At 46.8% G+C, this 26,442-nt stretch overlaps 3 protein-coding genes across 4 annotated transcripts in view; all 3 read left to right on the top strand.

Annotated features, from left to right (window-relative positions):
- Positions 1-2,904, top strand: part of AFAP1L1 (actin filament associated protein 1 like 1) — a 54,311-nt gene extending 51,407 nt beyond the window's left edge. The window contains exons 18-19 of the mRNA XM_084884211.1: positions 170-298; positions 527-2,904. Of these exons, the coding sequence (XP_084740337.1) occupies positions 170-298; positions 527-550 (153 nt within the window). The 3' untranslated portion in view covers positions 551-2,904. The remainder of the gene's footprint in view (positions 1-169; positions 299-526) is intronic.
- Positions 2,905-4,709: 1,805 nt separating this feature from the next.
- On the top strand, positions 4,710-12,952 carry GRPEL2 (GrpE like 2, mitochondrial). Its single transcript, XM_084883144.1, has 5 exons — positions 4,710-4,848; positions 7,327-7,480; positions 8,270-8,351; positions 9,758-10,456; positions 10,711-12,952. The coding sequence occupies exons 1-4, from the start codon at positions 4,772-4,774 to the stop codon at positions 10,117-10,119; spliced, it is 675 nt and encodes a 224-aa protein (XP_084739270.1). The 5' UTR covers positions 4,710-4,771; the 3' UTR covers positions 10,120-10,456; positions 10,711-12,952.
- A 2,038-nt stretch (positions 12,953-14,990) lies between these two features.
- Positions 14,991-26,353, top strand: PCYOX1L (prenylcysteine oxidase 1 like). Of its 2 annotated transcripts, XM_084885462.1 has the most exons (7): positions 14,993-15,147; positions 18,854-19,060; positions 19,183-19,266; positions 20,468-20,642; positions 22,136-22,347; positions 24,802-24,942; positions 25,396-26,353. In XM_084885462.1, the coding sequence occupies exons 4-7, from the start codon at positions 20,608-20,610 to the stop codon at positions 26,052-26,054; spliced, it is 1,047 nt and encodes a 348-aa protein (XP_084741588.1). In that variant the 5' UTR covers positions 14,993-15,147; positions 18,854-19,060; positions 19,183-19,266; positions 20,468-20,607; the 3' UTR covers positions 26,055-26,353. The 2 variants fall into 2 exon arrangements, with proteins under 2 accessions (XP_084741587.1, XP_084741588.1); XM_084885461.1 differs by lacking the exon at positions 19,183-19,266 and having other exon boundaries at positions 14,991-15,147.
- The last annotated feature ends 89 nt before the right edge of the window (positions 26,354-26,442 follow it).

The raw sequence follows: 26,442 nt of genomic DNA, 5'->3' as shown, positions 1-26,442 counted from the left end.
CTGTCATAAGCTTATTCCAAGGCCTTCGAGTGCCTTCCTCCCTCATCCTGTTTGATGCTAGTATGTGTGGATAGTGCTCTCTATATGCATTCTTTGGAGGGCAGGCTGGGTGTAGGTAGCCAGCATTAGACTTCACCTGTGTAATTATTATATTTCTTGTCATTGACAGGAAACTGCAAATAAACCCCAGAACAATCCTCCAGAGCAACCTCTCCCTGTAAACTGTGTTTCTGAGCTGAGGAAGAGGAGCCCATCCATTGTAACCTCCAACCAAGGAAGAGTGCTGCAAAAAGCCAAGGTACAGTTCTAGATAGTTTTCCTCAGTAGTAAGAGCGGCGACCTGTGAACTGAAGGGTTATGGGTTTGATTCTGGTCAAGGGCACATACTTCGGTTGCAGGCTCAATCCCCAACCCCAGTCTGGGTGCATGCAGAAGGCAACCAATCGATGTGCAGTGAAATGCTTTTATCTACAAGTCACACTAGACTATTCAACAAACTGATCTGTCTTGTCTTTCTGTACTTCAGGAATGGGAAATGAAGAAGACCTAGAAAGAGGATGAGAATTTTATCCAAAGGAAATATCAGCTTGTCCATCTAAGGCGGAATGCTTTTTTCACAAGGAGCTATCAGAAGACTGAAAGTAACCCCCACTCTCTGGGGCACCCAAAAGACCAGCCTTTATTGTCTGCATGATCAAAAGGGGTATAAGGAGGGAAGAAGTAGAAGGGAAGAGGGAAATGATGCCTACATGCCTATATAACTTCACAGAGGGTGGGAAATGGGGGTGGAGGGAGGCAGACATCTTCACAGTTGTAAGGGTTTTGTTAAATGTCTTTGCCTTCTCTTGGGAAGAAATGAAAGCACGTGTGAATAAGCCATTCCATCCCATTCCCAGTCCTTAGGGCAAAGGAAGGCAGTGCTGAAGCATCAGTGATGCAATAGAGAGGTGACTTGATCATCCAATCACATTTGTGTTGGGCATTATTGACAGCCTTTGGGCAAGATAAAGAGGCTGAAAAATCATCTCTTTGAAGGCTGCCAAGAGGAGCAGGGGTCCCAACCCCACACCAGACCCCCAGCCTAGGGTCCCAGAGCTGGGAAAAGAAGTCCTTATAGGCAGTAAGAACTACAGGCTGTAAAAACCAGTGCAGATTGGGGCTCAGTAACACAGAGGCTGCTGGAGACCCCAGCTATTCCTCTTAAAAGGCTGGCACCATGAACTGAACTTACAAGATCCCGCTTCCTCTGAGCTCCAGCACCAGGGTGAGGCTCTGGAGAACACAGACATATACGAGGAGGAACTGGATTGTCTGGCATCGGGACAGAAACTCAAGGGTGGCTTTCTCCCAGACGGAGGTGCTTGCAGGGATCACTGTTCCTATGCTGGGACCTCCCCAGTAGATCCCAGGGCTGACTGGTGGTCATGTCTGTTTGCTCCGCCCTAATGATTCCCTAAGACCCCACCTCATCCAATTTATAATCCCACTCAAGCTGTGTGCAGCAGGATTTGCATATAAATGATCTGTCCTTGTTCAGGCCAAATTCTCTCAAACAAGTGAAAGCTGTGTCAGGGAGCAACAAACCTACCAATAAAAGGCCCAAGACCCAGCACCAGCACCAGCCTGCCTTGCTTCAGTGCTGGGCCCCGTCTGTGCATTTCCAAAACCAATACAAAGAGGAGGAATCTGCAGATCTCTCTCTAGTTCCTGCTGGATTGTCAATATGCTTCTTTTTTGTCAATATGCTTTTTAAAATGTGAATCTGAAATGTCACCTGACAACCCAATTGTGTCATTGTTTCCCACATAGTTATTTTGAGACTGTCTTTTTCCACCAATAAATCTTAAGACTCTTTGAGAGGTGGACCCTAGAAATTTAAAAATTAACATTTTGAAAAGAATTTTTATTTATTTACTTAAATATAATTTTATTGATTTCAGAGAAGGGAAAGGGAGAGATAGAAACATCAATGATGAGAGAGAATCGTTGATTGGCTGCCTCCTGCAAGCCCCCTATTGGGGAAGAAACCTGGGCATGTGCCCCGACAGGGAATCAAACTGGTGACCTCTTGGTTCTTGGGTCAATGCTCAGCCATAGAGCCACACCCAGCTGGGCTAATTAACATATATAGAATACTACCATGCATCAGGCACTATGCTAGCCAGAGCCAACTTCACAGGCATGCAACCTGTGCAGTTAGGCTTAGCAGGCTCTGTGCTTGGTTGATTGCTCTGCTGTTGTCCTCTTAGTAAGTTTAGAACAAGAGGTTCCACATATTCTTTTTGTCCTTTTAATCAGCCATCACCAACTGGTGGTCTGGGAGGACTGAAAGACTGACAACTGTTGCTTTAAGTTATGTAGGCAGTTCTGGTGCTAACTAATCACTTTTCTAGGCATTATCCCTTTAGTTTTCACTAAAATCCTGTGACATAGATACTGTTATCCAAGTTTTCACAGTTCAGGAAATGGAAACCAGAAAAGTTAGATAATTGGCTAAAGCCCACAGTTAGGAAGTACTGTGGCTAGCACTTGAATGCAAGGTCTTACCCTACAGGCCTTCTTCTCAGTTCCAAATGGATAAAGGCTCCATTTGATTCATTTCTCCTCCTCCCCTTGCATTGCAGCATTCAGAAGCACAGTAGCATTTAATAAATAGATGAATGAACGTATGCAGCATGTTTGGTCTAAGTTGAACAACTAAGAGAAGTGTAAAGAAAATGGCTAACCCTAGCTGGGTTGGCCTTCGAACTGAAGGGTCCCAAGTTCAATTCCCATCAAGGGCACATGCCCGGGTTTCGGGCTCAATCCCCTGTAGGGGGCGTGCAGGAGGCAGCCGAACAATGATTCTCTCTCATCATTAGTGTTTCTATCTCTCTCTCCCTCTCCCTTCCTTTCTGAAATCAATAAAGATACATTTTTAAAAAAATGGCTAAAGCATAGATGCTATAAGTTCTTGCTTGCTAAATGCTTTGTTTGGTTGTTTTTCAAAGTATAGACTTATGGATCTGAGGTGGACTTGAAGCTCCAACCTTCCCAACACTCCCAGATGTTTGGACTATCAAATCTCTAGTGTCAGATTCTTACTGGGGTACCTTGGGCAGGTTCACTTTCTAAGCCTCAATTTTCTTAAATGTAAAAGGGGATCATAATTCCTTTTTAAGTCATGTTGCTCTGCCCCTAAGGCCAAAAGGAAACATAAGGTGTTAACTTCTACACATCTGAGTTGGGCCTTACATAGAATATAAACATACAAGACTCCAGTTCTGTCCTCATGGAATTCACAGACAAGCAGAGAGAAAATCTGGTCCAAATACGTACAGGTAACCCATGTTCTGGTGAATGCACTCAAATAAGGAACATACATTTCTCATCCTTTAAAAAATACTTTTTTAAAACCTTGGGGACTATCGGTTAACTAGTCTGGATATGCCCTCAACTCTAATCACCACTCACAACCTGTCAGCTTTCCATACTAAATCTCTCTAAAATACATCCACTTCTTCCTATCTCCTTTCATTCCATCAAACTTCATCAATTCATTCAACAAATATTGAGTATCGTTGTACTAGATCACAGCTCTGAATAAGGCAGCCTCATGAAGCTCATACTCATTAGGAGAACAAGCAAAAAGAAAGCAAATAAAATACTAATATGGAAACAAAAATGTGCTGGACATACCTAAAGTATCAGCGACTTTAAATAATGTCTTTGTTGAGGTGACCCTAGAACCCTTGCATGGACTATTCCAACAGCTTGTCTCCCTACCTGTTTCTCACAACCTGAAATCTCCTCCCTACAGCAAAGTGACTCCTTTAAACATGCACAGGCTTTGTAGCATGTTTCCATTGCAATCAAAATAACTCATTCAAAAATGTTTGAATTACATCAGGTTACTGTTCACAGACCAAAAAGAAATCTTTACCCTAATGGAACTAACATTTTAGGGAAAAGGGAGGAGATGAGAAACTTGGAGGAAGAAAACCAGGAAACAGGGGAGAGGGGGGTTTCGGGACCCAATATTTTCTTTTCAACATAGTATATTGTTATTGATCAGCTGCCTCCCTGCATGCCCACCAGGGATTGAGCACACAACCCAGGCATGTGCCCTGACCGGGAATCGAACCACTGAGCAACACCTGCTGGGTTGGATCCTAAATTAATTCATTCAGGTGACCTGCCAATGCCTAACCATATGTTTTATGTTGTCACCTCCACTTTCTCCAGTGTTAACAGTCCCTTTCTGCGGTACTCTCCTTCTTACTGAATCACTGCAGAAGCTGCTTGCTACTACCTGAACTACTTTCCTGTCTCTCACCTACTCACTCCACAGCTTTCAGTCCAAATATTATTTCCTTTAGGAAAACTCCCCACATTCGGCCATACTGTATTAGTCTTCCGCAACACCATAACCCTCACCTTTAAACTTCGGTCCTATTATGACTTTATATCGCGTTTGCACTGGTTTGTTGTTTACAATTTCACATAAGCTCCAAAAGAGCACCACCTGGGACCCCCGTGGAACCCGCGGCTAGCACCGCGCCTACGTCGTTGCAACAGAAACACAAACAACGCGCACAACGCACTGAGGACCGGAAGTGTCGCGCCGCGGCTTGGCTACAGCCTGGCGCACCGGAAATGGACATTCGCTTCCGGCATCCGGGAGGAGGAATCGCCCGCGAAGGCTGCCGGGAAGCGTGGTTTTTTGAGTGGGCGTTTCTTGCCACTTGGAGCCAGTGCGCGTGCGCTGCCTCTGTCGGCCTAGGTCGGGGACATGGCCGCGCGGTCCTTGTGGGCAGTCCGGCGGCGGGTGCAGCACCTCCTGGCCTCGGTTGCTGCGTCCGACGGCAGGTAAGCCCGCGGAGCCGGCCGTGAATCGGGGACGTGAGGAATAATGCGGGATGAGCGAGCCGCAGAGGCAGTTGTGGACAAAAGGACTCATCCAGCTTCTCGGCCACTGCGACCGGGCGCCCACCGCCCCGTTATACAGAGCGGCAAACTGAGGCCCACAACGGCGCTTCATTGCCAGGCGGAGAAGGTGGGAAAACCCGAGGTCACGACCTCGGAGGTGGGAAATCTTTTCAGCCCCGAAAATAGGTTGAATTGGGCAGGTACCTCTCCCGCCCCTTCTCGGCGGCTGTGGTGTCTGTAGGGAGATGGGGATTCTCTCCCCCGAGTCCTCTGTGACTTTGGGCCAGTCCCTTCCCGGTGTTCCGGGCTTCACTTTACCTGTCAGGAAAATGAGGGTTTGGAATTGGTGTCTCCTCAAACGGCCCTTTTACCTGCCTTTGGGGTCTATGAGGTCCAGTTGCTGTTTTTATCTAGGGGCTGAGGCTGTTTTTTAGTGATCACTTATGCCCTTTGTAAAACTATGGGTAATTTTTTGTATTAGTCCCGGTTTAATTGAGGAAACTGAGGTTTGGAAAAGTTGAGTAACTTCTCGGAATAGTATTTCAGACTGGAAACCACGGGGCAGTGTTAATTATTCTCAGGAACAGCTCCCTGGGACTACTTCTTCCTCAGAATGAGGAAAATGGCTGAGTATGTGGGTGGATAAGGTTGGACCTCTGAAATGAAAATTAATCCTCGGGGGAATCCGAAAACTTACTGTATGCAAAACTATTTGTCATCTTTTTATCTTAACACACCTGATCTGGCAAGCCCCCCCCTCCCTAACACCTGGGTGAGAGGTTGAATTCGGGCCTTTTCTGAAAGTCTTTGTGGCAGTTTGTGATGTAGGGAAGTGAACAGAAGAAAAATGGCTCCTCCTGATAAAATTCACCCCCACTCCAGTTCGGAAGCTGTGGGAATTGGAGGGATTGGCCACAGCTCCCCTCTCTCTTTCAGGACCACTTTGAATTCTGGCCACTTTCCCTTTAAACGGGCCTATAGAAAATTTTGACCTACTTTCTATTGAATAAATATGGTTTGGTAGGGATTTATGAGGAAGAAGTTATTTCATGTGTATAATCTGACACCAGTGAATTCAGGACTGGCCTGGAAAGTCTGGGAATACAAAAGTCTTGCCTACACCTTATACTAGCTATTCCCTCTTCCCTTTTTTTTTTTTTTTTTTTTTTTTTAAATATATTTTATTGATTTTTTACAGAGAGGAAAGGAGAGGGATAGAGTTAGAAACATCGATGAGAAAGAAACATCGACCAGCTGCCTCTTGCACACCTCCCACTGGGGATGTGCCCACAACCAAGGTACATGCCCTTGACCGGAATCTAACCTGGGACCTTCCAGTCCGCAGGCTGACACTCTATCCACTGAGCCAAACTGGTTTCGGCCCTCTTCTCTTTCTTAAAGCAAACTCTTTTACCTCTTTAAACCTTTGCTCAGGTGTCATCTCAATGACCACTCCTCAGTCTATGCCAGTTTATGTGAATAAACCATTTTTAAGAGCTTTTTTGTACTCACAGATTGATTTTCTTGATAACTTTACTTATCAAATTACGAATATCCAGGAGGTGTATTGGAAACCTCATTGAAGAAAGGTTCAGAGGTGCTACAATTCAAGATCTACAAACTAGCCCCTACTCCAAATTTCCTCCTGTATAAATGAATGCAATGGCAAACATTTTAGCTGTATAAAATTGTAGATTATAAGTATAATTGAATGCAAAGATCTTTCTTATTCACCTGTTTATAATTCAGTCCATAACATATAGTGTTTTTTACATATTTAATTGACTTGATTTTGCATATAGGTGAGTTACCATCTCAGAATTTTTCTTATTGAGCGCAAGTTCGTTCTCTCCCCTAAAAGCCTTACTTACAGTTTGCTATCTAGAAGATTTAGAATTCTAGATCTAACTCCAGTTTGATAAAGTCCTTGTACTGGGCTTTATTTTCCCCAACTATAAAATCAAGGATTGAACCAGCTTTATGGCTTTGTGTTTTGAATTCCCCCAACTGATAAAAGCCCCCACTGATTCTGAGTATCAGAACTTGGTTTCTTCTTGTTATTTTTGTGTCCCTATTTCTGGCTTTTTCTACTGCCTGGTGCCAGTATCCTGACTCCATAGAACAATAGCTATGTGATCCTGAACAAGTCTTAAGCCTCTCTGAGCCTTGGTTTTGTCATCTGTAGAAAAGGAATGATCATAGTACTTATCTCACGCATTGTTATGAAATAAAAAGATGATTTAAGTAAAATCTTGAAAACAGTCTGTAATAAGCTTTTATAATTGTTCATATTGTTACTGTGACTGAAACACTTGTCTTGAGTTCAGTCTGGAAACTTCCAGTCTCTGAACTCTGTTACAACTGTTGACTATTTATGATGGCATGTCTTCATTATGCACTATCTCTCTCCTCCTTCAGGGGATGTCTGCATCCTTTCAGCACTGCCACCCAGAGAACTGCTGGTGAGGACTGCAGTTCTGAGGATCCTCCTGATGAGCTGGGGCCCTCTCTTGCAGAAAGAGCCTTAAAGCTAAAAGCTGTTAAACTGGAGAAGGAAGTCCAGGATTTAACAGTGAGTAGATTTTATTTAAGGTATTCTTCACATTCTCTCTCTGGTTAAATAGCCAAGTAAAATTTTTTACGTCAATTATCACTAAGGATAGCAATCTCTTTCAATTCCCTATTTTATTACATTATTTAGATATTGTACATTTTGGTAGCTTCAGAGGAGGTACAATGCCTGGCATGTGATTGACAATAAATATTTGTTGAATGACAGGTTATTTATCATTATACTTTGCTGATCATATTACATTTGGCATACTGCTCCCAGTACTGGGTTGGCAAACACACTTTGATGAAGGTAGATAAACAAGACCAACCATATGGTAAGGAGGTTGGAAAGCATGTTTTATGACAGCATTTAAAGGAACCAGGGATTATAGAAATGAAAGAGAAAGACTAAAGAGACTAAAATAATTGCCTTCAATAGATGACACATTTTTTTAAATGTACATTGTTTGTCTTAGAGTTCATTCAGTGAACAAAAGTTGGACAGTGGTAATGTTGGCTGAATATGAAAAGGAAAGCTTTTCTCAAGATGAGTTGAAAACTGTTGATATGTTCAAGTTAGCGGGCTAAGTGACAGCCTTTCATGGCTTCTATAAAGAGTAGGTTCCTGCTTTGACTGGGCATTTGGAGTAATTGGTAGAAGATTCCTACAAATCTTTTTGTATTTTTTCTTTTTTAAAAAAATTTAAAAACCTGTCACAGGCTAAAATTTGTAAAGTATGCAAAAACATTCTTTCCTACCAAAAAGCATTTGTTTTCTCATTGTATTGACTTTGCTTTTGATGGTTAGGTGAGATACCAGAGAGCTCTAGCTGATGGTGAAAACATAAGAAGGCGAACCCAGAGATGTGTAGAAGATGCCAAGATATTTGGTGAGAGATTTATTCACAATAAAGAGTACCTTGAACTTGAAGGCCACTTACTAGCAGTTCTGCAAACTGAACATAGGGAAAACACATCTGAGTACTTAACTGATCCCTTGCATTATTACCATAGGCTTTCTATGCTGCTTATGGGCAATATTGTCAAGTGAACCTATAACTAAAATAACGCTTGTCTTTAGTTTGGCCAAACCTTTTTATTTCCTTTTCAAGCCTGTACATTTAACATTCTAGTGCTCATGCAAACAATTGTGTTTAACCTATTAACAAATGAATCATTAAGATGGTCAGAGAAGAATCCATAGAACAGACACATTGGCAATCAAGCCTGCTGAAATTTGCTTCATAGTAGCAAAATTGATCTCTATAGTGCAATAATCAATTGTATCTCCACCAAGAAATTTTTACGAGTTTGGACAAGAATTATCTGCATTATTCTCAGTATTCTTCAACTTGCTAAATTATAAAATAACTCAGACAAAAGCTTGGTCCATATGGAAGCAGATAACCCTGGAAGCTGTGTTAGGTCACATTAATTTCTCTTTGGTCCATTTCAAAGACTTTCAGACATTTTTCTCTACATGCATCTTGTTTCAAAACGTGTTCATAACAGGGTTAGTTGAGTAACAGGGCTTCAAAGGTAAAGGGCAAATCTGTGATTGTTTGCTGTATTCACAATTTATTAGGTAACATTATACTTTCACTACACATAGAAGGAAAGTGCTTGAAATTCTATCTTGTCCAGTCTTCTTTTACAGATAAGATGAAAAAAGTGAATTTGTGATAGATGTAGACTGAGTTCATTGTCTCCTGACCCCTAACCTATTATTCTTTCCCTTGTGTCACACTACTTTATAGCAGGCAGTTGGAGAATCATTAATGTGTCTTAATTTTCTTTCCTATTTAGCCAATCCTCAAAATAAACCATTCTTTTGACTCACCTATAGCATGGTCTTTTGTCAACTAATTTTTTTCTTATTGCCTCCCATGAAATGCTAATATCTTGTCCCCATAAGAATGCATGCCTCAACATAACTGAGACAGAAATTTTCAAAATTTACATAACTCGCTGCTAAAAATGAATAGCAACAAAAATATAAGAAGCATAAAAATGGTTTTAAAGGACTGATTCCTGAGCCCATTATAAATAGTCTTACCTAGTTCTTGGGTTCTACATCTGCCTACCATCCTAGTAGGCTTTCTAGTCATGTGCCTTCCAAGAAAAACTGGCCTGTCTGTTGGGTTGATGATTATCCCTTAGTCCTTCCTGTGTGGCGATCTTCCCACTTCCTGGTGTGGCCAGTATACTAGTCACCTCTCTAGACCTTCCCCAAACTCTACCCCCAAAGGCAGAGTGATTTCCTCATAAACACTAAAAGTGTCTGGTTTCTCCGTAGGAATTCAGAGTTTCTGTAAGGACTTGGTAGAGGTGGCAGACATTTTGGAGAAGACTACAGAGAGCATTTCTGAAGAAACAGAGCCTGGGGACCAGAAGCTCAGCCTTGAGAAGATCTTCCGAGGATTGTCCCTTTTAGAAGCAAAGCTGAAAAGTGTGTTTGCCAAGCATGGCCTGGAGAAGATGAGCCCCATTGGTGACAAATACGACCCACATGAGCATGAACTCATCTGTCATGTGCCGGCTGATGGGGTGCAGCCTGGCACGGTAGCATTAGTAAGGCAAGACGGCTACAAGCTTCATGGCCGCACCATTAGACTTGCCCAGGTGGAAGTGGCAGTGGAGTCTCAGAGAAGACTGTGAATGGGCCACGAGGAACTGAATGTACTTCAGAGTGCAGTCACCTGTGTTTCCTTTATTTATTAAACTAGGTTTGTATCGTACATGAGCTACTTCATGTGATCTTTTTGGGTTTAGTCATATTGGCTTTCTTTCTAAGACACTCTGTTGATATACTGTGACCTGTTAGGTCTGTCTCATCAGGAGTCTTGCTATTGGGCATTTGAACAATGTGACAAGTGTTCCTATGGCCTTTATCAAAATATGTTTAAGAAAATTATCTTTACACTTGTACTCTGATGACTTTCGACCCAAAATCTTCTTAAAAGTTGGAAATGAATATATGTTTATGTATTTTCAACTGAATATTCCTTTCTTTTTTTTTTTTTTTTTTTTTTTTTTTAAATATATTTTATTGATTTTGTACAGAGAGGAAGGGAGAGAGATAGAGAGTCAGAAACATCGATGAGAGAGAGTCATCGATCAGCTGCCTCTTGCACACCCCCTACTGGGGATATGCCCGCAGCCAAGGTACATGCCCTTGACCGGAATCGAACCCGGGACCTTTCAGTCCCCAAGCCGACGCTCTATCCATTGAGCCAAACCGGTCCCGGCTGAATATTCCTTTCTAGTAGACTCCATAACAGGAATTGTATAGGAGCTTGTATTTTGTGGGGAAAGGGATTGGTTCAACATTTGGTACTTAGATGATAAAGCTTTTTATAGTTGTATGAATCTAGATAATTTGGGTTAATTTTTATATACATAGATTTTCAGGACTTTACCTTTTTAAATTTTATTTTCCTGTAAGCCGTTTTTGTCCTTAAAGTTCCTGCCAGGTAGACATTATGTTCACACTCATTGTCTTTTTCTGATTTCCATTTATAAGGGCTAAAGACCCCGACAAAACTTGGAAGGCACGGAACATTGAGAAATTATGTCACATGTATGCAAACATATCACCCCTTAAGTGTATTGACTTCCTAGAGTTAATGAGCCTATATGTCTATCTGTTATTCTTTCAGTTTTGCTTCTTATAAATGGTGTTCCATGAAATGTGTTCAATGTATGAGTCAGTGAATGGATGATACAACAGACTAGAAAGAAGTTACGCATAGCTATTTTAATGCTAGAAGAGGCCTTCATATGAACTAATTTCACCCTTTCCACTTTTCCTGACATATGAAAACAGTGTTTTTAGAATTGGACTAAAAAAAATTCTCTAAAACTAATAAACTGAATTTCACTGAGAACTCGAATAAGGAATAACTAGATAACTTCAAGATTTTTTTTAATTTAAGATTTAACAGCTCTTTAATGAACATACAAAGATGTTCTCAGCGGACAATTATGTGATTTCTGTTCAGATTGCATAAGTTTAGGGTTATTGGGTAGTTTGTTTGTTTTTTCCCCTTCATTGTTTTAATTGTGTAGGCTTAGTTTTAACTTAATTACCCATAAAATAAATCCATTTCTACTGGAATTCTATGACTGCTTTCAGTGGAGTGGTAAAAGTTATCCTCTTAGACTTACATAATTCTAGGACACTATACAGACTTATATCAATAAAGCCATCTGCCAGTGAGCCCTACCATCTCTATCAGATTTAGACACTTTAAAAAAGAATGTATACTCTTAAAATTCGAACAAAACACTGGTGGTAAGATTTTAAAACCAGAACCTCTCAGCATCCTGCTAAGTGCATAGTATAAATTTAATGAGCATTCAGATTTCACAATAGGAATTTGTCTTTGTTTTGGCCTGTGTTCCTTTGAGATTGACAGATGGTGACAGTAAGAAAATGACCCAATTATATTTATTCATGTGCCCTTGGATCACAGGCTGTCATTACCAGTGAATTAAAATGACCACAATTTTAGGTATGGAATGTTCTGATTACTTGAAAAATTTTCTAATATTCCTTGTAAGCTCCTGTTTTAGCTATTAGTTTGAGAATGATTTTTTTAAAATTTTTATTCAGTAGTTTTATGGACTTAAAAGTATAAATGTAGAAAATGGAGCCAGACAGAACGAATCTCTAGTTGAAGGGCTTTTGAGAGCCAGAGCAGCATAACCAAGCATAGGCTTGGTAGGCATAGACCTGAACATAAATCCCAATTCACTCATTCTTATAACCTTGGGCCCCATTCATTTCACCCTTCTGAGCCTGCTTCCTTATTTGTAAAAATGGTTATAATCTCACGGTATTGTGAGGATTAAATGTAATGTGTAAATTGCCTATTTTAGTAGGCCCTCAAATATTTATTTTTATTGCTTTTTATTATACACATTGTTTTTCCTGTTTTTATAGCTGCCTAAAGTCTAGGGGAAGGGGAATACTGGTTGAGAGGTACTTAACTATTCAAACTTACAAGCTAATCAGAGGGACTTACTTTCCATCCAACTTATGGTTGTTTTGGCGTTTGGTTTTGTGTTGTTTGTTTGTTTGTTTGTTTGTTTTAACCATAATGCAAGAAACTCACATTTTTAGACTGAATGAGCAAGGAAATTGTGTTGGTGCTCTGAATCATTTTCACCTTGATGGTAATATGAAAAGACATTGGCTTACAATGGCTGTTGGACAAAACTTTGGCTTATGTAAAGAAGGGGTCTTGGTGTTTAGTACTTGGATTCTAGCAGATTTTCCTCACTTCCATAAAGGAATCAGTCAGTACAATACTGATGTAACTTATTTGATTTCCTTAAATTTGAACTTTATGATTGATCAATGCTTTCATGGTAAAGGATTTGTTAAGTGAAGAAAGTCTAAACACTAAAGCAAAATCAAAGAGGGAAAACTAAGCATGATTTATGATATTTGGAAATAACTAATAAAACCCAACTTGAAATAACTGCAGTTCACATGTGTAGTGTTTTTGTTTGACTAATTCATACTATGTTTTGATATGCTGCGATCACTTCAGTAACTGGGACCCACTGTGTTTGATGCTCGGTGGAGGCACCTTGAGATTTCACAGCAGTCCAGCCAAATGGATGCATGAAGGTATTCCCCACCCTCCCCTGGTGTTGAATCTTGTCTGTTTTTATACCTCCTTGACTTGCTTCTTTCTGATTCCTTCATATTTTTTTTAGATCTAGACTCCTGTGTTTGCCTTCCTCTCTAGAATTGCCTTATTTTCTTGTGCTTGCTTCTTGATTCTAATTGTCTGCTTTAACCACTTAACTTGAACTGCTGGATTTTTTACCATCCTCAACCAGATTACTAACATGTGACTTGTCCTTCCCAACCTCTGCCTGGTCTTGTTTTTACCTCTGCTCAGCTGACTTCCACATACCCAGCCTCCTGGCTGATGGCTTTCTTTGGAGGCGGCCTTTCCTGCACACCCTGTCTCCAGGATCCGCTGTTTTCCACATTCCCAGTGTTGGTAAATTCTTGTTCCTATGTACTGATAGGCTTTGTCCACATTCTTAATTTCACAGTGGAGGTTTTAAAACATGACAACCTGGGTCCAAATTTCCTTGAATTTGACCTTTGCGGTTGATCAATAAAATATAGTAGAAGTGACACTGCCAGTTTCTCAACACAAAACTTCCTTCTCTGCATGCTCACTCTTAGAAGCCAGCCACCAAACCAAGAGCAAGCAGAAGCAGCCTGTGGGTAGAACTGAGGGCCCTACCTAAGCTGGCCCAACCTAACTCTCAGCCAGCACCATCTTGCCAGCCATCTTGAAAGTGGATCCTTCAGCCTCACCCAACACCACGTGGGATAGAGAAGACCTGATCTCACAGTCCTGCCCAAAGTGCAGGTTTGCTTTTAGCCACTAAGTTTTGGGGTAGTTGGTGATGCAGCAGTAGATAACTGATAGAGGCACCCAATCTCATCCCAAGTCTCACTAGTTGTTTTAATACCCCTGCCTCTAGAATTATGCCTCTGCTTTCCTAGTACAGTTTTTTTGAACTCGTCCTTCTACTTCATGCCCTCACAATGCCAATGTGTTGTTAGGATTGGAAGAACTTCCTAAGAGAAGAAAACGCAGCTCTAGATTCTAGAGTTTTCAAAGACCCTGAAACTACAAGCAAAGTGAAGAAGTTGTTTTAAAGTTAATATGATTTAACCTATATGATTAAGTCAGCACATAAAAGAACTTCCCAGTTATCAACGAATGCTTTGCTCAAAAAAAAATTTAAGGAATTTTTTGAGTCTTTAGAAATAAAAGGAATATGCATTTTACTTATTTATCTTGCAATCTATTCCCAATTTTCTTTCCTGCTAGAGGAAATCGGTCTTTCAGTGTTGCAAACTACCCACACTGACTAGTCTTGTTTTCTTAGAGGGTGAAAATGGAGGTTTATCCCTTCCTTTTTACCTTTCCTTCACTGTGAGTAGATGAAATCCTTCCCTTTTGTTTGTTTTGTCTTGTTTTTAAGTAGAAGGCAGAGCTATTAACTCTGTAGAAACTGCAAATAAACATAGTAGCAGTGTCAGAAGCATTTACAGAGGGTAACCCCGGCTGCATGCTCGGTCAGCAATTTGCAGACACTACCAAGCATTTTCACATTCCTTGTGTCACGTGATTATCACAACCACCTAGAAAGGCTGAGCAGGGAAACTGACTGAGCCACAGAGGAGGCACATTACAGAGCTAGTCCCTCTCAGAGGCTGGACTTGAACCGAAGTTTTGGTTCTTCCTCTTCCACCCATCTTCCTGCAGCAGGACCCAGGTCCTGATGCTGAGCACCCGAAAAGTGCACACCTGGATCAGCTAACCAATGACGAGCCCAGATCCAGGAGGCGGGACGGGGAAGCTGCCAATGACAGCGCCTGCCCGGGAGAGATGCAGCCTGTGCCGGAGAGGGACGGCTGCTCGTCCAATGAGAGGCCGCGAGCGGGGCGGCTGGGAGGCGGGGCGGCCCATGCTGCTCCCGGGCGGGGCTCACGGCGAGCCCAGCACCAACGCGCCAGCCCCGGACCCGGCGTGCAGCCCCCGCCGCCGCCCGCCATGGCCCGCGCAGCTGGCCTCCTCGCCGCGCTGGCCGCGCTCCTCGCCGCCGCCGCCGCTGCAGGCGGAGACGCCGGGCCTAGTAAAATCGGTGCGGGAAGGACGCGATGGGGTGCCGAGCTGGGGGCGGGGGGTTGGGGGGGGGGGGTGCGCGGGAATGGGGTGCTCAGCCGGCAGCTGCTGGGTGGGGGATGGGGAAGGCAGCCGGGCGATGGAGGGGTACCCGGGAGAGGAGCTGGGTGGAGGAGAGGCGAGGGGTTGCGCCTGGGCACGGATGGGGACCTCGGCAGGGCAAGGTGCTGTTGCGGGGGGTGGCATGGGCATGGGTCCAGGCTCTCTGGGGTGAGAAGAGGCTTGGGCAGGACTGGCCGGGGATCTCACCGAAAGACTCAGAAATAGTGAGCATCTGCGGTCCATGGACCAGGCTCTTTGTCAAGTGCCCTGATAACAGAGGTCAGGGTGTGAGAGATTGGCAGTCACAAAGGCTGATTGAAGGAAGGCCTGGTGGCAGGCAGGGCGCTCCTAGTTCCTGCAGAAGAAGGCTGCACGATACCGGGAAGTTAGTGCTCAGGCTGTAAGTACCCTGCTATAGAGGAAGAGTAAGAGGCAGCCCTAGTGGAGACAGAACCCAGGGTAGGTTTGCTGGAGACCTGCTGAGTGACAGAGTGGGGAACTTATTTAATAACAGTCATTTTATTTGTGTGTGTTGTGTTTTGTGGGATTTACCTGTCTCCCTCCCACACCCCCCTCCATTGTTTTATTTTGAAAAATGTCAAATGTCCACTGAAGTTGAAAGAATTACGCAGCAATCACCCCTCTACCCACCACCTGGTTCCTGCCATTAACAGACTGCTACTCTACTGGCCTTTCCGCATACCTGTCCACACCCAGGAACCCATCTGACATTTTAATGGATTTCAAAATAAACTGCAGGCATCAGGACACTTTGCTACGTACTTCATCATGCATCTCATGGACTAGCATTCCATATTTGTTTACAGGGTTTTTTTCCTACCTCTTAACAATTGTCATTTTAACTCAACATGACTCAGAAGATTGTCATGTCCCGCACATAAAACTTCCACAGGTAGGCAGAGGGGGTGGGCTTCTGGTGTGGGGGAGTAGGAGCTCCCTACTCCACTCGTCTTCCTTCTGTGCACCCCACTCGGCAGGGAGGGGTGTCCTATGGGAGCACCACAGACTTAAGGTCAGCTCAGTGCTGGGGCACCTTGGGTTACAAAGCCACAACTCAGGCCACAGAGGGTTAAGACAGACTGAAGCATGTCAGAAATCAATTTGGGACCGAGAGTTTAGTGTTTTCTAAAGAAAGCATCTTGAGGGACATCGTGGCCAAAGAAGACCTCGAGGAGAAGGTGGGTTTTGAGCTGGGCTTTGAAGAATGGGGAGGAGTTAGGCAGGCAGTACCTGGAGGTGCTGGGCACGCTTCCTTCTCTTGGGAATGGACAACAGAGCAGGACACCCACTGGCCACTGGGGAAGGCTCAGGGCCTCCTCCCGGCACTATTGTTCCTGGCAATGCAAAGCTTGCTGCCGGCCTCGTTCCAGCTGGCCCTGCCTCCCTCGCCCAGGGGTCATCTAAAGCAGGACAGTTGGCAATGCCCAGCTGCCCTGTAGCTTCCTGATTGTCCTCAGCTCTCTGGCAGGAGCCTCCGTCCACCCTTGGTGGTTTGAACTCTACCCACACTATAACGAGGAGCTGCCTGTTAGCGTGGCTTAACCCTCAGACTGCTGCAGGATCACCTCTGAACTCGGTGTGGCATTGGACCCTTTAAGGCCTCCGTAGTTCCACACACTGCCCTGCTCACGCTCTTCTCTGCAGACAGTGTGTTTCTGCTCACAGACTTCCCCGTTGTCCTCCAGGGTCCCGACCAAACGACCCTTCCCCTGTGAACCTGTGTCTCTCCACCCCTCACCCTCCCCCCCCCCCCCCCCCCCCGGGGCAGAACTCATTGCTTCCTCCTCAGCATTCCCTGGACCCTGTTGTCTCCCTTAGTCACACATTGTCATAGCTGATTGTGCATGAGTCTGTCTGTCCCCTCTCTACCCTGTCTGATCCACCGTGTGCCCCACCACATCTCACCACAGACCAGAGAGTGGGTGTCAGCTCATGGGTGTTGAGTGAGCAAAGTGTTCTTCCCTCTGGCCCTTGGGCAGCTTCCAGGCTCTGTTGCACATGGAGGGGAGGGGAGGGGAGCACACGGGTTCAAAAAGGTTAGTGGCATTCTTAGAAGTGGCTTTGTAAATACTGAGGAGGAGGAAGTGGTTTGGTTTGTTTCTTTTCAAGGTACAAGGAACACTTAACGAACTCTGCCTGCCTGCCAGGCTCTGGGGGGCATAGTCACCCGCTCTCAGTCCTTAAACTGACCATTTGAGCAGGACGTGCCAAGGCCCAGGCCCAGGGTAAAAACAGTGTGATGCGGAAATGTGCTGAAGGGACCCCTGACTAGTCAGGTGGGCCAGGCAAGCCAAGCAATGTCATGAGGGCCATAGAGGCCAGCCAGGCTCAGGGTGACGGCGCATTCCTGGTAAAGGGAGCAATGCAGTCAAAGGCAGAGGCACGAGAGAGCCGTCACATGCTCCACAGAGATAAGAAGGTGTGGAGGCTGGCAAGGGTGGGGCAGGGGATGGAATAAGTGGAGGCCCGATAGTAAAGAGCCTTGTGTTTTTGCCTACTGGACAGGAGCTGTAGAGTCCGCCGTAGGTCCAAGAAGGAACAAATCACACCAGATTTATCTTATTTTCTTTTTGACTAGAGTTACTAGCTGGACTGTCAGATGAGAAGATTAGATGCATGGCGGGTCGGGTGTCAGGCCAGTTCAGTAGCTTCAGCGCTGCCTTGCTGCCCTCTCACAGCCCTGTTTTGGATTCGTGTCTAGATTAGTATCTATCTGGACGGTGGTTCCCCGTAGCACCTCACAGCTCTGTGCAGCGAGACGTGTTTTATCAGTGACTGGAATAAGAGTACTGACAGTGAACTAAGTTTGGGAAGGGAAGAGGTGTAGGGAACACAAGGGATGATAAGACCCAAAAAGACCTCAAAGAGCTGAAACTTTGTAATGAGAGTCTAAACTGGAATAAAGTCCCCTGTACTCAAGCCATAATGGGTGCTTTCCAGTCTTTCTGGCCAAGACAGATATAGAAACGATGTATCAGGTAATAGGTTGGACTAGAGTCACTAGACCAAGGGTTGGCTGACTTCTTCAGTAAAGGGTCAGAGAGTAAATATTTTAGACTTGACAGGCCTAGAGTCTTGGTTGCAACTACTCAACTCTGCCTCACAGGCAAGCAGCCAGACACAATAAGCTAAAGAACAGGTTTGGCTGCGTTCCAATAAGACTTTGTTTGCAAAAACAGGCATCTGCCTAGGTTTCGCCCACGAGCTCCAGTCTGCCAGACCTTGGATTAAAGAATGGTTTCCAAACGCTGATCTACCTCATAGTCCCTGTCAGTGACCAGGTTTTCATGGTGAAATAAAAATAAGGACGATGTAATGAGTTTGGTAGCAAACCAAAGTTATTCTCTTTAAATGATTATTCTGAAATTTGAGGTTCCTGCTTTTTTGCTGTTAATGTGACTTTTTTATACAAAGTGAAGGTTATAGTGGATGGCAGTTTTGCACTTTAGTAATCGCTTTACTAAAAACTAGTCTGCAGGTTGCCTTTTCGAGGTGTTCTAACTAACCGCATGCAAGTGCCTGGGAATCACTGGCCCCGGAGGCCGTGAAGCTGTGTCCTGCGGTCTCATGCCCGTATTCTGTCTCTCCTTGCCTGCTGGAAGCCGTGGTCGGAGCTGGAATCGGGGGCTCTGCCGTGACGCACTTCCTTCAGCAGCATTTCGGCCCCCGGGTGCAGATCGACGTGTTTGAGAAGGGGACGGTGGGTGGCCGCTTGGCCACCATCTCGGTCAACAAGCAGCACTACGAGAGCGGGGCCGCCTCCTTCCACTCCCTGAGCCTGCACATGCAGGACTTCGTCAAGCTCCTGGGTGAGTGCACCGTCCTGAGCTCCATCGTCCAGCCCCTGGGGCTGGCGGCAGCCATCAGGCCCTTCCCACATTGCCCACCTCTGATGGTCCAGGCCAGAAGGTCATGTAGCTCAATTTTACAGATGGAGCAGCTGAGACCAGAGAGGGGAAGGAACTTGCCTGAGGTTACACAGTGAGTTAGTTGCAGAGCCGGGATTACGACTCAGGTATGACTCCCAGGCCAGTTTCTCTCCCTTCCAATCTGCTGCCTCTTCAGAATCACAATCGTAATGGCTCGTCGTCCTGCTGCGTGCTTGCCAGGGACCTGGCATCCTTGGAGGTGATACATAACCATTACCTCTAATCCTCCCTACCAGCCTGCAAGATGGGGGTCATGTCTCCTCCTGCGGAAAGTGGAGCTCAGAAAATGTATGCACCTCGGCTAAGGCCATGCAGCTAATAAGTGAGAGAGCTGGGATTTAACCCACAAAACCACAAAAACCTATACTGTTGGCTGCAGAAATTCCACTTCTCAGAAGTGATGTTTGCACAGTGCAAAAAGAGGCAGACACTTACGGTTATCATCACAGCATTGTTTAGAATAGCAAAAGGTGGGACACCTACCTGCCCACCCACTGGGATCTGAGGTTAAATAAATTATTGTTTAGGTACACAGCCTGGTCAGCCAGAGGAGGACATCTTTTATGTCCAAGAATAGGACAATCTCCAAGACATAGCATGTCGGTAAAGGACAGGACAGTATATAGTATGTGGGGGGAGGGAGGGGCTAACCCAGAAATATACACATTTATGAGTATTTGCACACAAAATATCTCTAGAAGGATGCCGAACAAAGAAAGGCACTGGTGACTCAGAGACAGGAATGGGAGGGTGGAGACAAAAATACCTGTGACTTGGGGCAGGTCCTTTAGCCTGTAAACCTCGGTTTCACCTCTCTGACGCCTGTCCTGCCTCTTTCCGGGCCGTGAGAGGAAGGAATGAGATACACCAGTGCCTGTGCTCTGCAAGCTGCAGAGTGTGGGTGGTTCAAGGAGCTGAGATTCTTCCCGTGTGGTCTTGGTGCCCAGGGCTGCTATCCCTCACCTGTCCACCTCTGACATTCAGGATGGCATCTGAATTTCACTCATGGCTGAGTGGATCCCTTTTGGAAAAACGAAGTAAAATAATACATTCTTTTCATTTTTTTTCCTCCTTATGGACTAACCAGCCCCAACCTTTCCCCAGTGCACTGGGTGACTGTTTTAAACAAGCAGCACGGACGGATGAACCATAGAGTTCCTAGTCCCTTCAAGGGAGCCAGTCCATTTGCATCCTTCGGAAAGGCCCCGAGTTTCAGCTTTAGGCACTGCTAGGTCTCCTGGGGGGCCCTCTGAAGGGGACCTGAGGGGACCCTCCTTGTCTCCTCAGGGCTGAAACACCGGCGAGAGGTGGTGGGCAGGAGCGCCATCTTCGGCGGGGAGCATTTCGTGCTGGAAGAGACGGACTGGTACCTGCTGAACCTCTTCCGCCTCTGGTGGCACTACGGCATCAGCTTCCTGCGCCTGCAGATGTGGGTGGAGGAGGTCATGGAGAAGTTCATGAGGTAGGGCTGGGCGGAGCCGTGGGGCTTCCCCGGGGAGAGGGGAGAGTGTTATCATACACTGCCCAAAAGGGAGGGGCACTTGCTGGGCGTGAGAACTCAGCACCATGCCACCCAGGCCCCCAGCGAGCACCCCGTGGGAGGAATGTACTGAGCTGGTATAGGCATGGTCTCTGGTATAATCAAGATAGCATCCTCTTTATCTCTGCTAAGCTAAGCAGGGGCTGTAAACTCAGGCACCTAAAGGGGATATAGAGCAGCAGGTGGGAGAGAGTGGGTGGGGCGGGCACCCTGAAGAGTAAGACCTTCAGTGGGGGCAGCCGGACCTCTGCCACCACCACATGCGGCCGTGGGGGAAGACCTACCTCATTTGGCTAATTCTTCCCATTTTTTCAGAAGAAGCTGAAAATCTGGAGTTATATGTAAAATCTCCCAGCTTTTCAATGTATGCAACCAATTCATCTTATTAGCCAAAGGAGATGTACCTGCAGGCCGTCTCAGCCTGCGGGCTACCCCTTGACACTCCTGTCTCCAGTTTTCCCACCGCGAACAAACACCTTTCTTCACCCTTCTCTCCTCCTTGGGTCTCGGTCCCTCCCCATCACTTCCAGAGAGCAAGGTCAAGTGGCCTGTGGTCACTCTGTCTCCTTCTCACAGTTCATCTGCTTGCCCAGCTGGCCCTCCAGCTCTCCTTCAGAGTCCGTCCCGAAGGATCCCCCAGCTCCTGGGCCAGATACAGAGGTGCCTCCTTCTCTGTCCCTGGCTCTTCTCCCCTTTTTCCACTTTCCTAACCGTGCTTTTTATGGCTCCTCCTCTGTATATTTTCCATGTAGCCCCCACACGTTACATCCAAACATTATATCAAGCTGGGTATCCCGTTAATGACCACACTCAACACGTTTACACAGCAGCCCAAGCCGAGGCAACATGTCAAAGGCCATCCGGAAACCCATCAGCGCATGCTCCCTGCGATTGGGGGAGTTATGGGAGGAGGGGCAAGATGCGAGCTCGGGGAGTAGGTGGCAGTCCTGATAGATCTAAAGGAGAGGACAGGCTGGGCTGGCAGAGAGGGTGACAATATTGGCATGAGGCAGCTGCCATCAGGCCCAATGTAGTCCTAGAAGCCAGGGCAGAGCCGACGCTACTGGAGAGGGCGATGCATCAGTGGGGCGGCGGCCTAGTGCCTGACAGTCCCAGCTGCGTGAGAGGAGGACTGTGCCCTTGACAGGGAGTGGCTCAGCGTGCTTGCAGTTGTCTTTTAGCAGAGCCACCAGGTGAAGCCAGGTCTGATGGGATTCCAAGGAATTCGCCCTTCCCTCTGCGCTGTCCCTGTAGGTGGGCCAGGCCCCCCGCAGCCAGTGGACAGACCAAGGGGAATGTAGGTCATGGAGAGGAAGGTGGGTCCCTGCCGGGCCTCCCGGGAGCAGTGGCCCAGGGGTGGGTGGTCTGCCCAAAGGCCTTTCTGCATAAGGACTCCGGCTCCCCATGTCTCCCAGGATCTATAAGTACCAGGCCCACGGTTACGCCTTCTCGGGCGTGGAGGAGCTGCTTTACTCGCTGGGGGAGTCCAGCTTCATCAACATGACCCAGCGCTCCGTGGCCGAGTCCCTGCTCCACGTGGGCGTCACGCAACGCTTTATCGACGACATCGTCTCGGCCGTCCTGCGGGCCAGCTACGGCCAGTCAGCAGCCATGCCCGCCTTCGCTGGTGAGCCTGTGGCCCTCAGCCTGCCCACCTGCCCTTCCCTGCCCACAGTGCCCAGCATGGGCTGGCTGCCCGTAACAACCTCACACCTACCTGGCTCAGTACGGTTGCCTGAGCACTTAGTTACCCCATTGGATTCTGGCATTGGTCCTCCGGGCTGGCAGGAGATGTATTTACCCCACTTTACAGATGGCAAAAGCGAGGCTCATGTCTCAGGTCCAATGTGTGTCTGCTACTCCCTTTTTTTCTTTTCTTTTTTTTTAAATATATTTTATTGAGTTTTTACAGAGAGGAAGAGAGAGGGATAGAGAGTTAGAACATCGATGAGAGAGAAACATCTATCAGCTGCCTCTTGCACACCTCCTACTGGGGATGTGCCCACAACCAAGGTATATGCCCTTGACCAGAATCGAACCTGGGACCTTTCAGTTCCCAAGCCGATGCTCTATCCACTGAGCCAAACCGGTTTCAGCTTTGCTACTCCTGACTAGGTTAGTTTCAGTAACTACCCAGGGAGCCCCTGGACCCTGGCTATTCATCTATTGATAGTAGCCTGCTTAATCTTCCCAGCTCTTGACTGGGCCTGTGAGCATGTGCACAACCCACTGTCCTCCAGCTCAGGCCACAAGAGGGGGCATAACTAAGTCTGCCTGCAGAGCCATTGGGCATGTCTTCCCCCAGGCCTGGCCACCGTTCCGGGCCTGGAAGATGTGGGAGGATTTTGCTGGGGCATTTAAGGTCAAAAAATTGCCTGGCCACTTGCTGGCCTCTCCTCACAGCCTGCTTGGCTGGGCCCCTCTCTTCTCCCGGCCTCATAACATGGAAGGGCCCACGCTCGGCCCTTGGTTCTCTTCTCACGCTCCCTTGGTGAGCTCAGCCAGTCTCAAGGCATTAAATTCCACCCACCTGCCTCCTAAGCATGACCTCCAGCCCAGACCTCCCTCCAAAACTGCAGTCTCACATGTCAGCTGTCACCCTGATGCCTCCCCTGGGGCATTTAATGGATGTCTCAAAGTCAGCACGGCCGAACCTGAGCTCCCGGCCTTTCCTCCTGGAGCCTGCCTCTCCCAGCGGGGTCGGTAGTAACTCCTTCTGGCTGCTCCTGTCCAAGTCCTGACTCATTTCCTTCTCTCATACCCTCCACCTGGTAGGTCAGGAAACCTCATTTGCTTTACTTCCTCATCTATCCAGATTCCGGCAGGTTCCCACCAGTGCTTCCTCCCCGGTGTAAGGCAGTGTCATCCCTCAGCTGAATTACTGCAAGTCTCCCACCAGGTCCGCCCACTCCCCGCCCCTTACAGACTATTCTCAACACATCTGCTGGATGATCCTTTTGAAACAAAAGACAAGTTGTGTCAGGTCTGCCTGCGAAATCACGTCAGGGCTCCTGTTTTCCTTCCAGTGAAACCCAAAGTCCTCTCAGTGGCCTGCAAGGCCCTACATGGTCTAGGCCCCACCGCCTCTCCCCACCTGCTCACACCAGCCCAGCCACTCTGGCCTCCTCACCGTGTCGCCAGGGTTCCAGGTGTGCTCCTCACCTTAGGGCTTTTGTGTGGCCATCCCTCTGCCTGGAACAGTCTTCCCTGAGACGCTGTCATGCTAAACTCTCTCCCCGTCATGTCTTTGTGCAGGCGGTGCCTTGTCTTGAAGCTACCCTACCTCCTTATCTCACCCTGCCTCTTGCCCCCAGCAGCCCCCGTCTCCCTCCCCCGCAGGCATCATCTTCTAGCTTATTTTACTTATTTTTCTCCTACTAGAATTTATGCTTCTGGAGGACAGGAATCTCTCTCTCTCCCTGGTTTACTAATGTATCCCTAACACTTAGAAAGTGCCTGTACCATTGTAGGCACTCAGCTCATTTTTGGTGAATAAATGAATGAAAAGGTTTGAAATTAGCAAGCTCCTTCCCAGTCTTCAGATCCTGCTACGTGTCCCCTCACGGGGCGTCCCTGTTCCCTTTTTAGTATTTCATGCGTATCCTTCAGAATATAATTCACATACCACACAGTTCACCCAATTAAAGTATAGAATTGAGTGGTTTTGATGATTTTCACACTTGTGCATCCATCACCACAATTTTGAACATTTTCATTGCAAAAGAAACCTCATACCTTCAGTTTTAACTGTCAACTCCCCAATACTCCCAGCTCTCCAGCCCTAGGCAACCACGAATCTACTTCGTGTTTCTATGGATGTGCCCATTCTGGCTAGTCTGTATAAATAGAATCATTACAGTCTGTGTTCTTATGTAGCTGGCTCTTGTTGTCACCTCATAGCATTGCCCATTTATTATATTTGATTTTGTGTGTTATGTCTCTCTGTGCCCATGGTTGGGGGGAATCTTGGCCTGGAAGGGAGGCCAGGTAGGATGGTAGTGGAATCTTCAGCCCTTCTTACTGCCCAGTGTTTCTGAGAACCTACCGACTCCCTTTCCCCTTTGCCCTCCCCTTTGCCCAGGAGCCATGGCACTGGCGGGGGCCCAAGGCATCCTGTGGTCCGTGGAGGGAGGCAACAAGCTGGTTTGTTCCAGCCTGCTGAAGCTCACCAAGGCCAACGTGATCCCTGCCACAGTGACCTCGGTGACCCTGCAGCATACAGGTGAGCAGACGGCAGGTGGCGTGGCCACCCCACTCCTAGACAATGAATACTCACACCTCTTCTGTCCCCAAAGTCCAGTTTGATCTGCCTGGGAGGATTCCAAAAAAACCAGTGGGAAGTCCCAGCATTGTTAAGTGACACCAGAGGGCACTGTTGTCCCAATTCCAATGTCAAAGCCAGAACACAGATTCGCATCGGTCTAGCTCTATTCGTTTGACCACTGAGGATTTTGAGCCACAGTCAGCAGTGGAAGCAGAGCCATAGTTTGAGACTCCTGGCTCCCAGTCCAGTGCTTGCCCTGCAGCCACACCTGCATGGAAAGACCATCCCCACCATCTGGACAGCCCAGCCACCCCCAGGGTCTCACACCCTCCATTCTGGGTCCCAGATGAGAGACCCATGGGTAGAAGCCAAGAAATAAGTTGAATTCTATGCTCTCTTCTCTCCTTCCAGAAGGGAAACCCCTGTACCAGGTAAAGTATGAGAATGAGGCGGGCAGTAGCTTCGATTTCTATGACATCGTGGTCATCGCCACACCCCTGCACCTGGACAACAGCAGCACCATCGCGTTTGAAGGCTTTGACCCGCCCATTGAGGTCATGCAGGACCCTTTCCAGCCCACCGTCATCTCCTTGGTCCACGGCTACCTCAACTCTTCCTACTTCGGGTTCCCTGATCCTAAGCTCTTCCCCTTCGCCAGCATCCTCACCACAGATTTCCCCACGTTCTTCTGTGCCCTGGACAACATCTGTCCCGTCAACATCTCCACCAACTTCCGGCGGAAGCAGCCTCAGGAGGCAGCCGTCTGGCGGGTCCAGTCCCCCAGGCCTCTCCTCCGGTCCCAGCTCAAGACCCTCTTCCGCTCCTATTACTCAGTGCAGACAGCCGAGTGGCAGGCCCACCCCCTCCACGGCTCCCGCACCACTCTGCCTCGCTTTGCACTTCACGACCAGCTCTTCCACCTCAATGCCCTGGAGTGGGCGGCCAGCTCCGTGGAGGTCATGGCCGTAGCTGCCAAGAACGTGGCCCTGCTGGCTTACAACCGCTGGTACCAGGACCTAGACAAAATTGACCAGAAGGACTTGATGCACAAAGTGAAGACTGAACTATGAGGGCTCCGGACGAGCCTGGGAATGTCTGTCCCCGCTGAAGATGGATCACCCCCACAGCGGCCATGGCTTTGCAAGCCACGCTCGCCTGCCCAGCCTCCTTCCGACCTCTCCCAGGTCGAGAGAAATCTCTCCAGGGGGTTCGGGTGGCCTGCTCTCTGCCTCTCTGTCTTAAGGATTCTTGGAGTGATTGTTTCTTTTTTTAAGAGAGAGGGTAAGAGAAGGGAAGGAAATTCAAGCCAGTGTATTCATTTTATTTATTTTTTTAAAGGAAGAAATAAAAGTCCATCTTCTCCAGCTAATTCTGACTTGGTTTTGTAAGTAGGAGACAGAGAGAATGATGGGAATGAATAGAAGGCAGAGAACTCTGAATCCAGTTTCTTTGCTGTTT

This window comes from Pipistrellus hanaki, assembly GCF_964339955.1.
Source record: "Pipistrellus hanaki genome assembly, chromosome: 5".
Lineage (NCBI taxonomy): Eukaryota > Metazoa > Chordata > Mammalia > Chiroptera > Vespertilionidae > Pipistrellus > Pipistrellus hanaki.
This window is presented reverse-complemented; position numbering and strand designations above follow the sequence as displayed.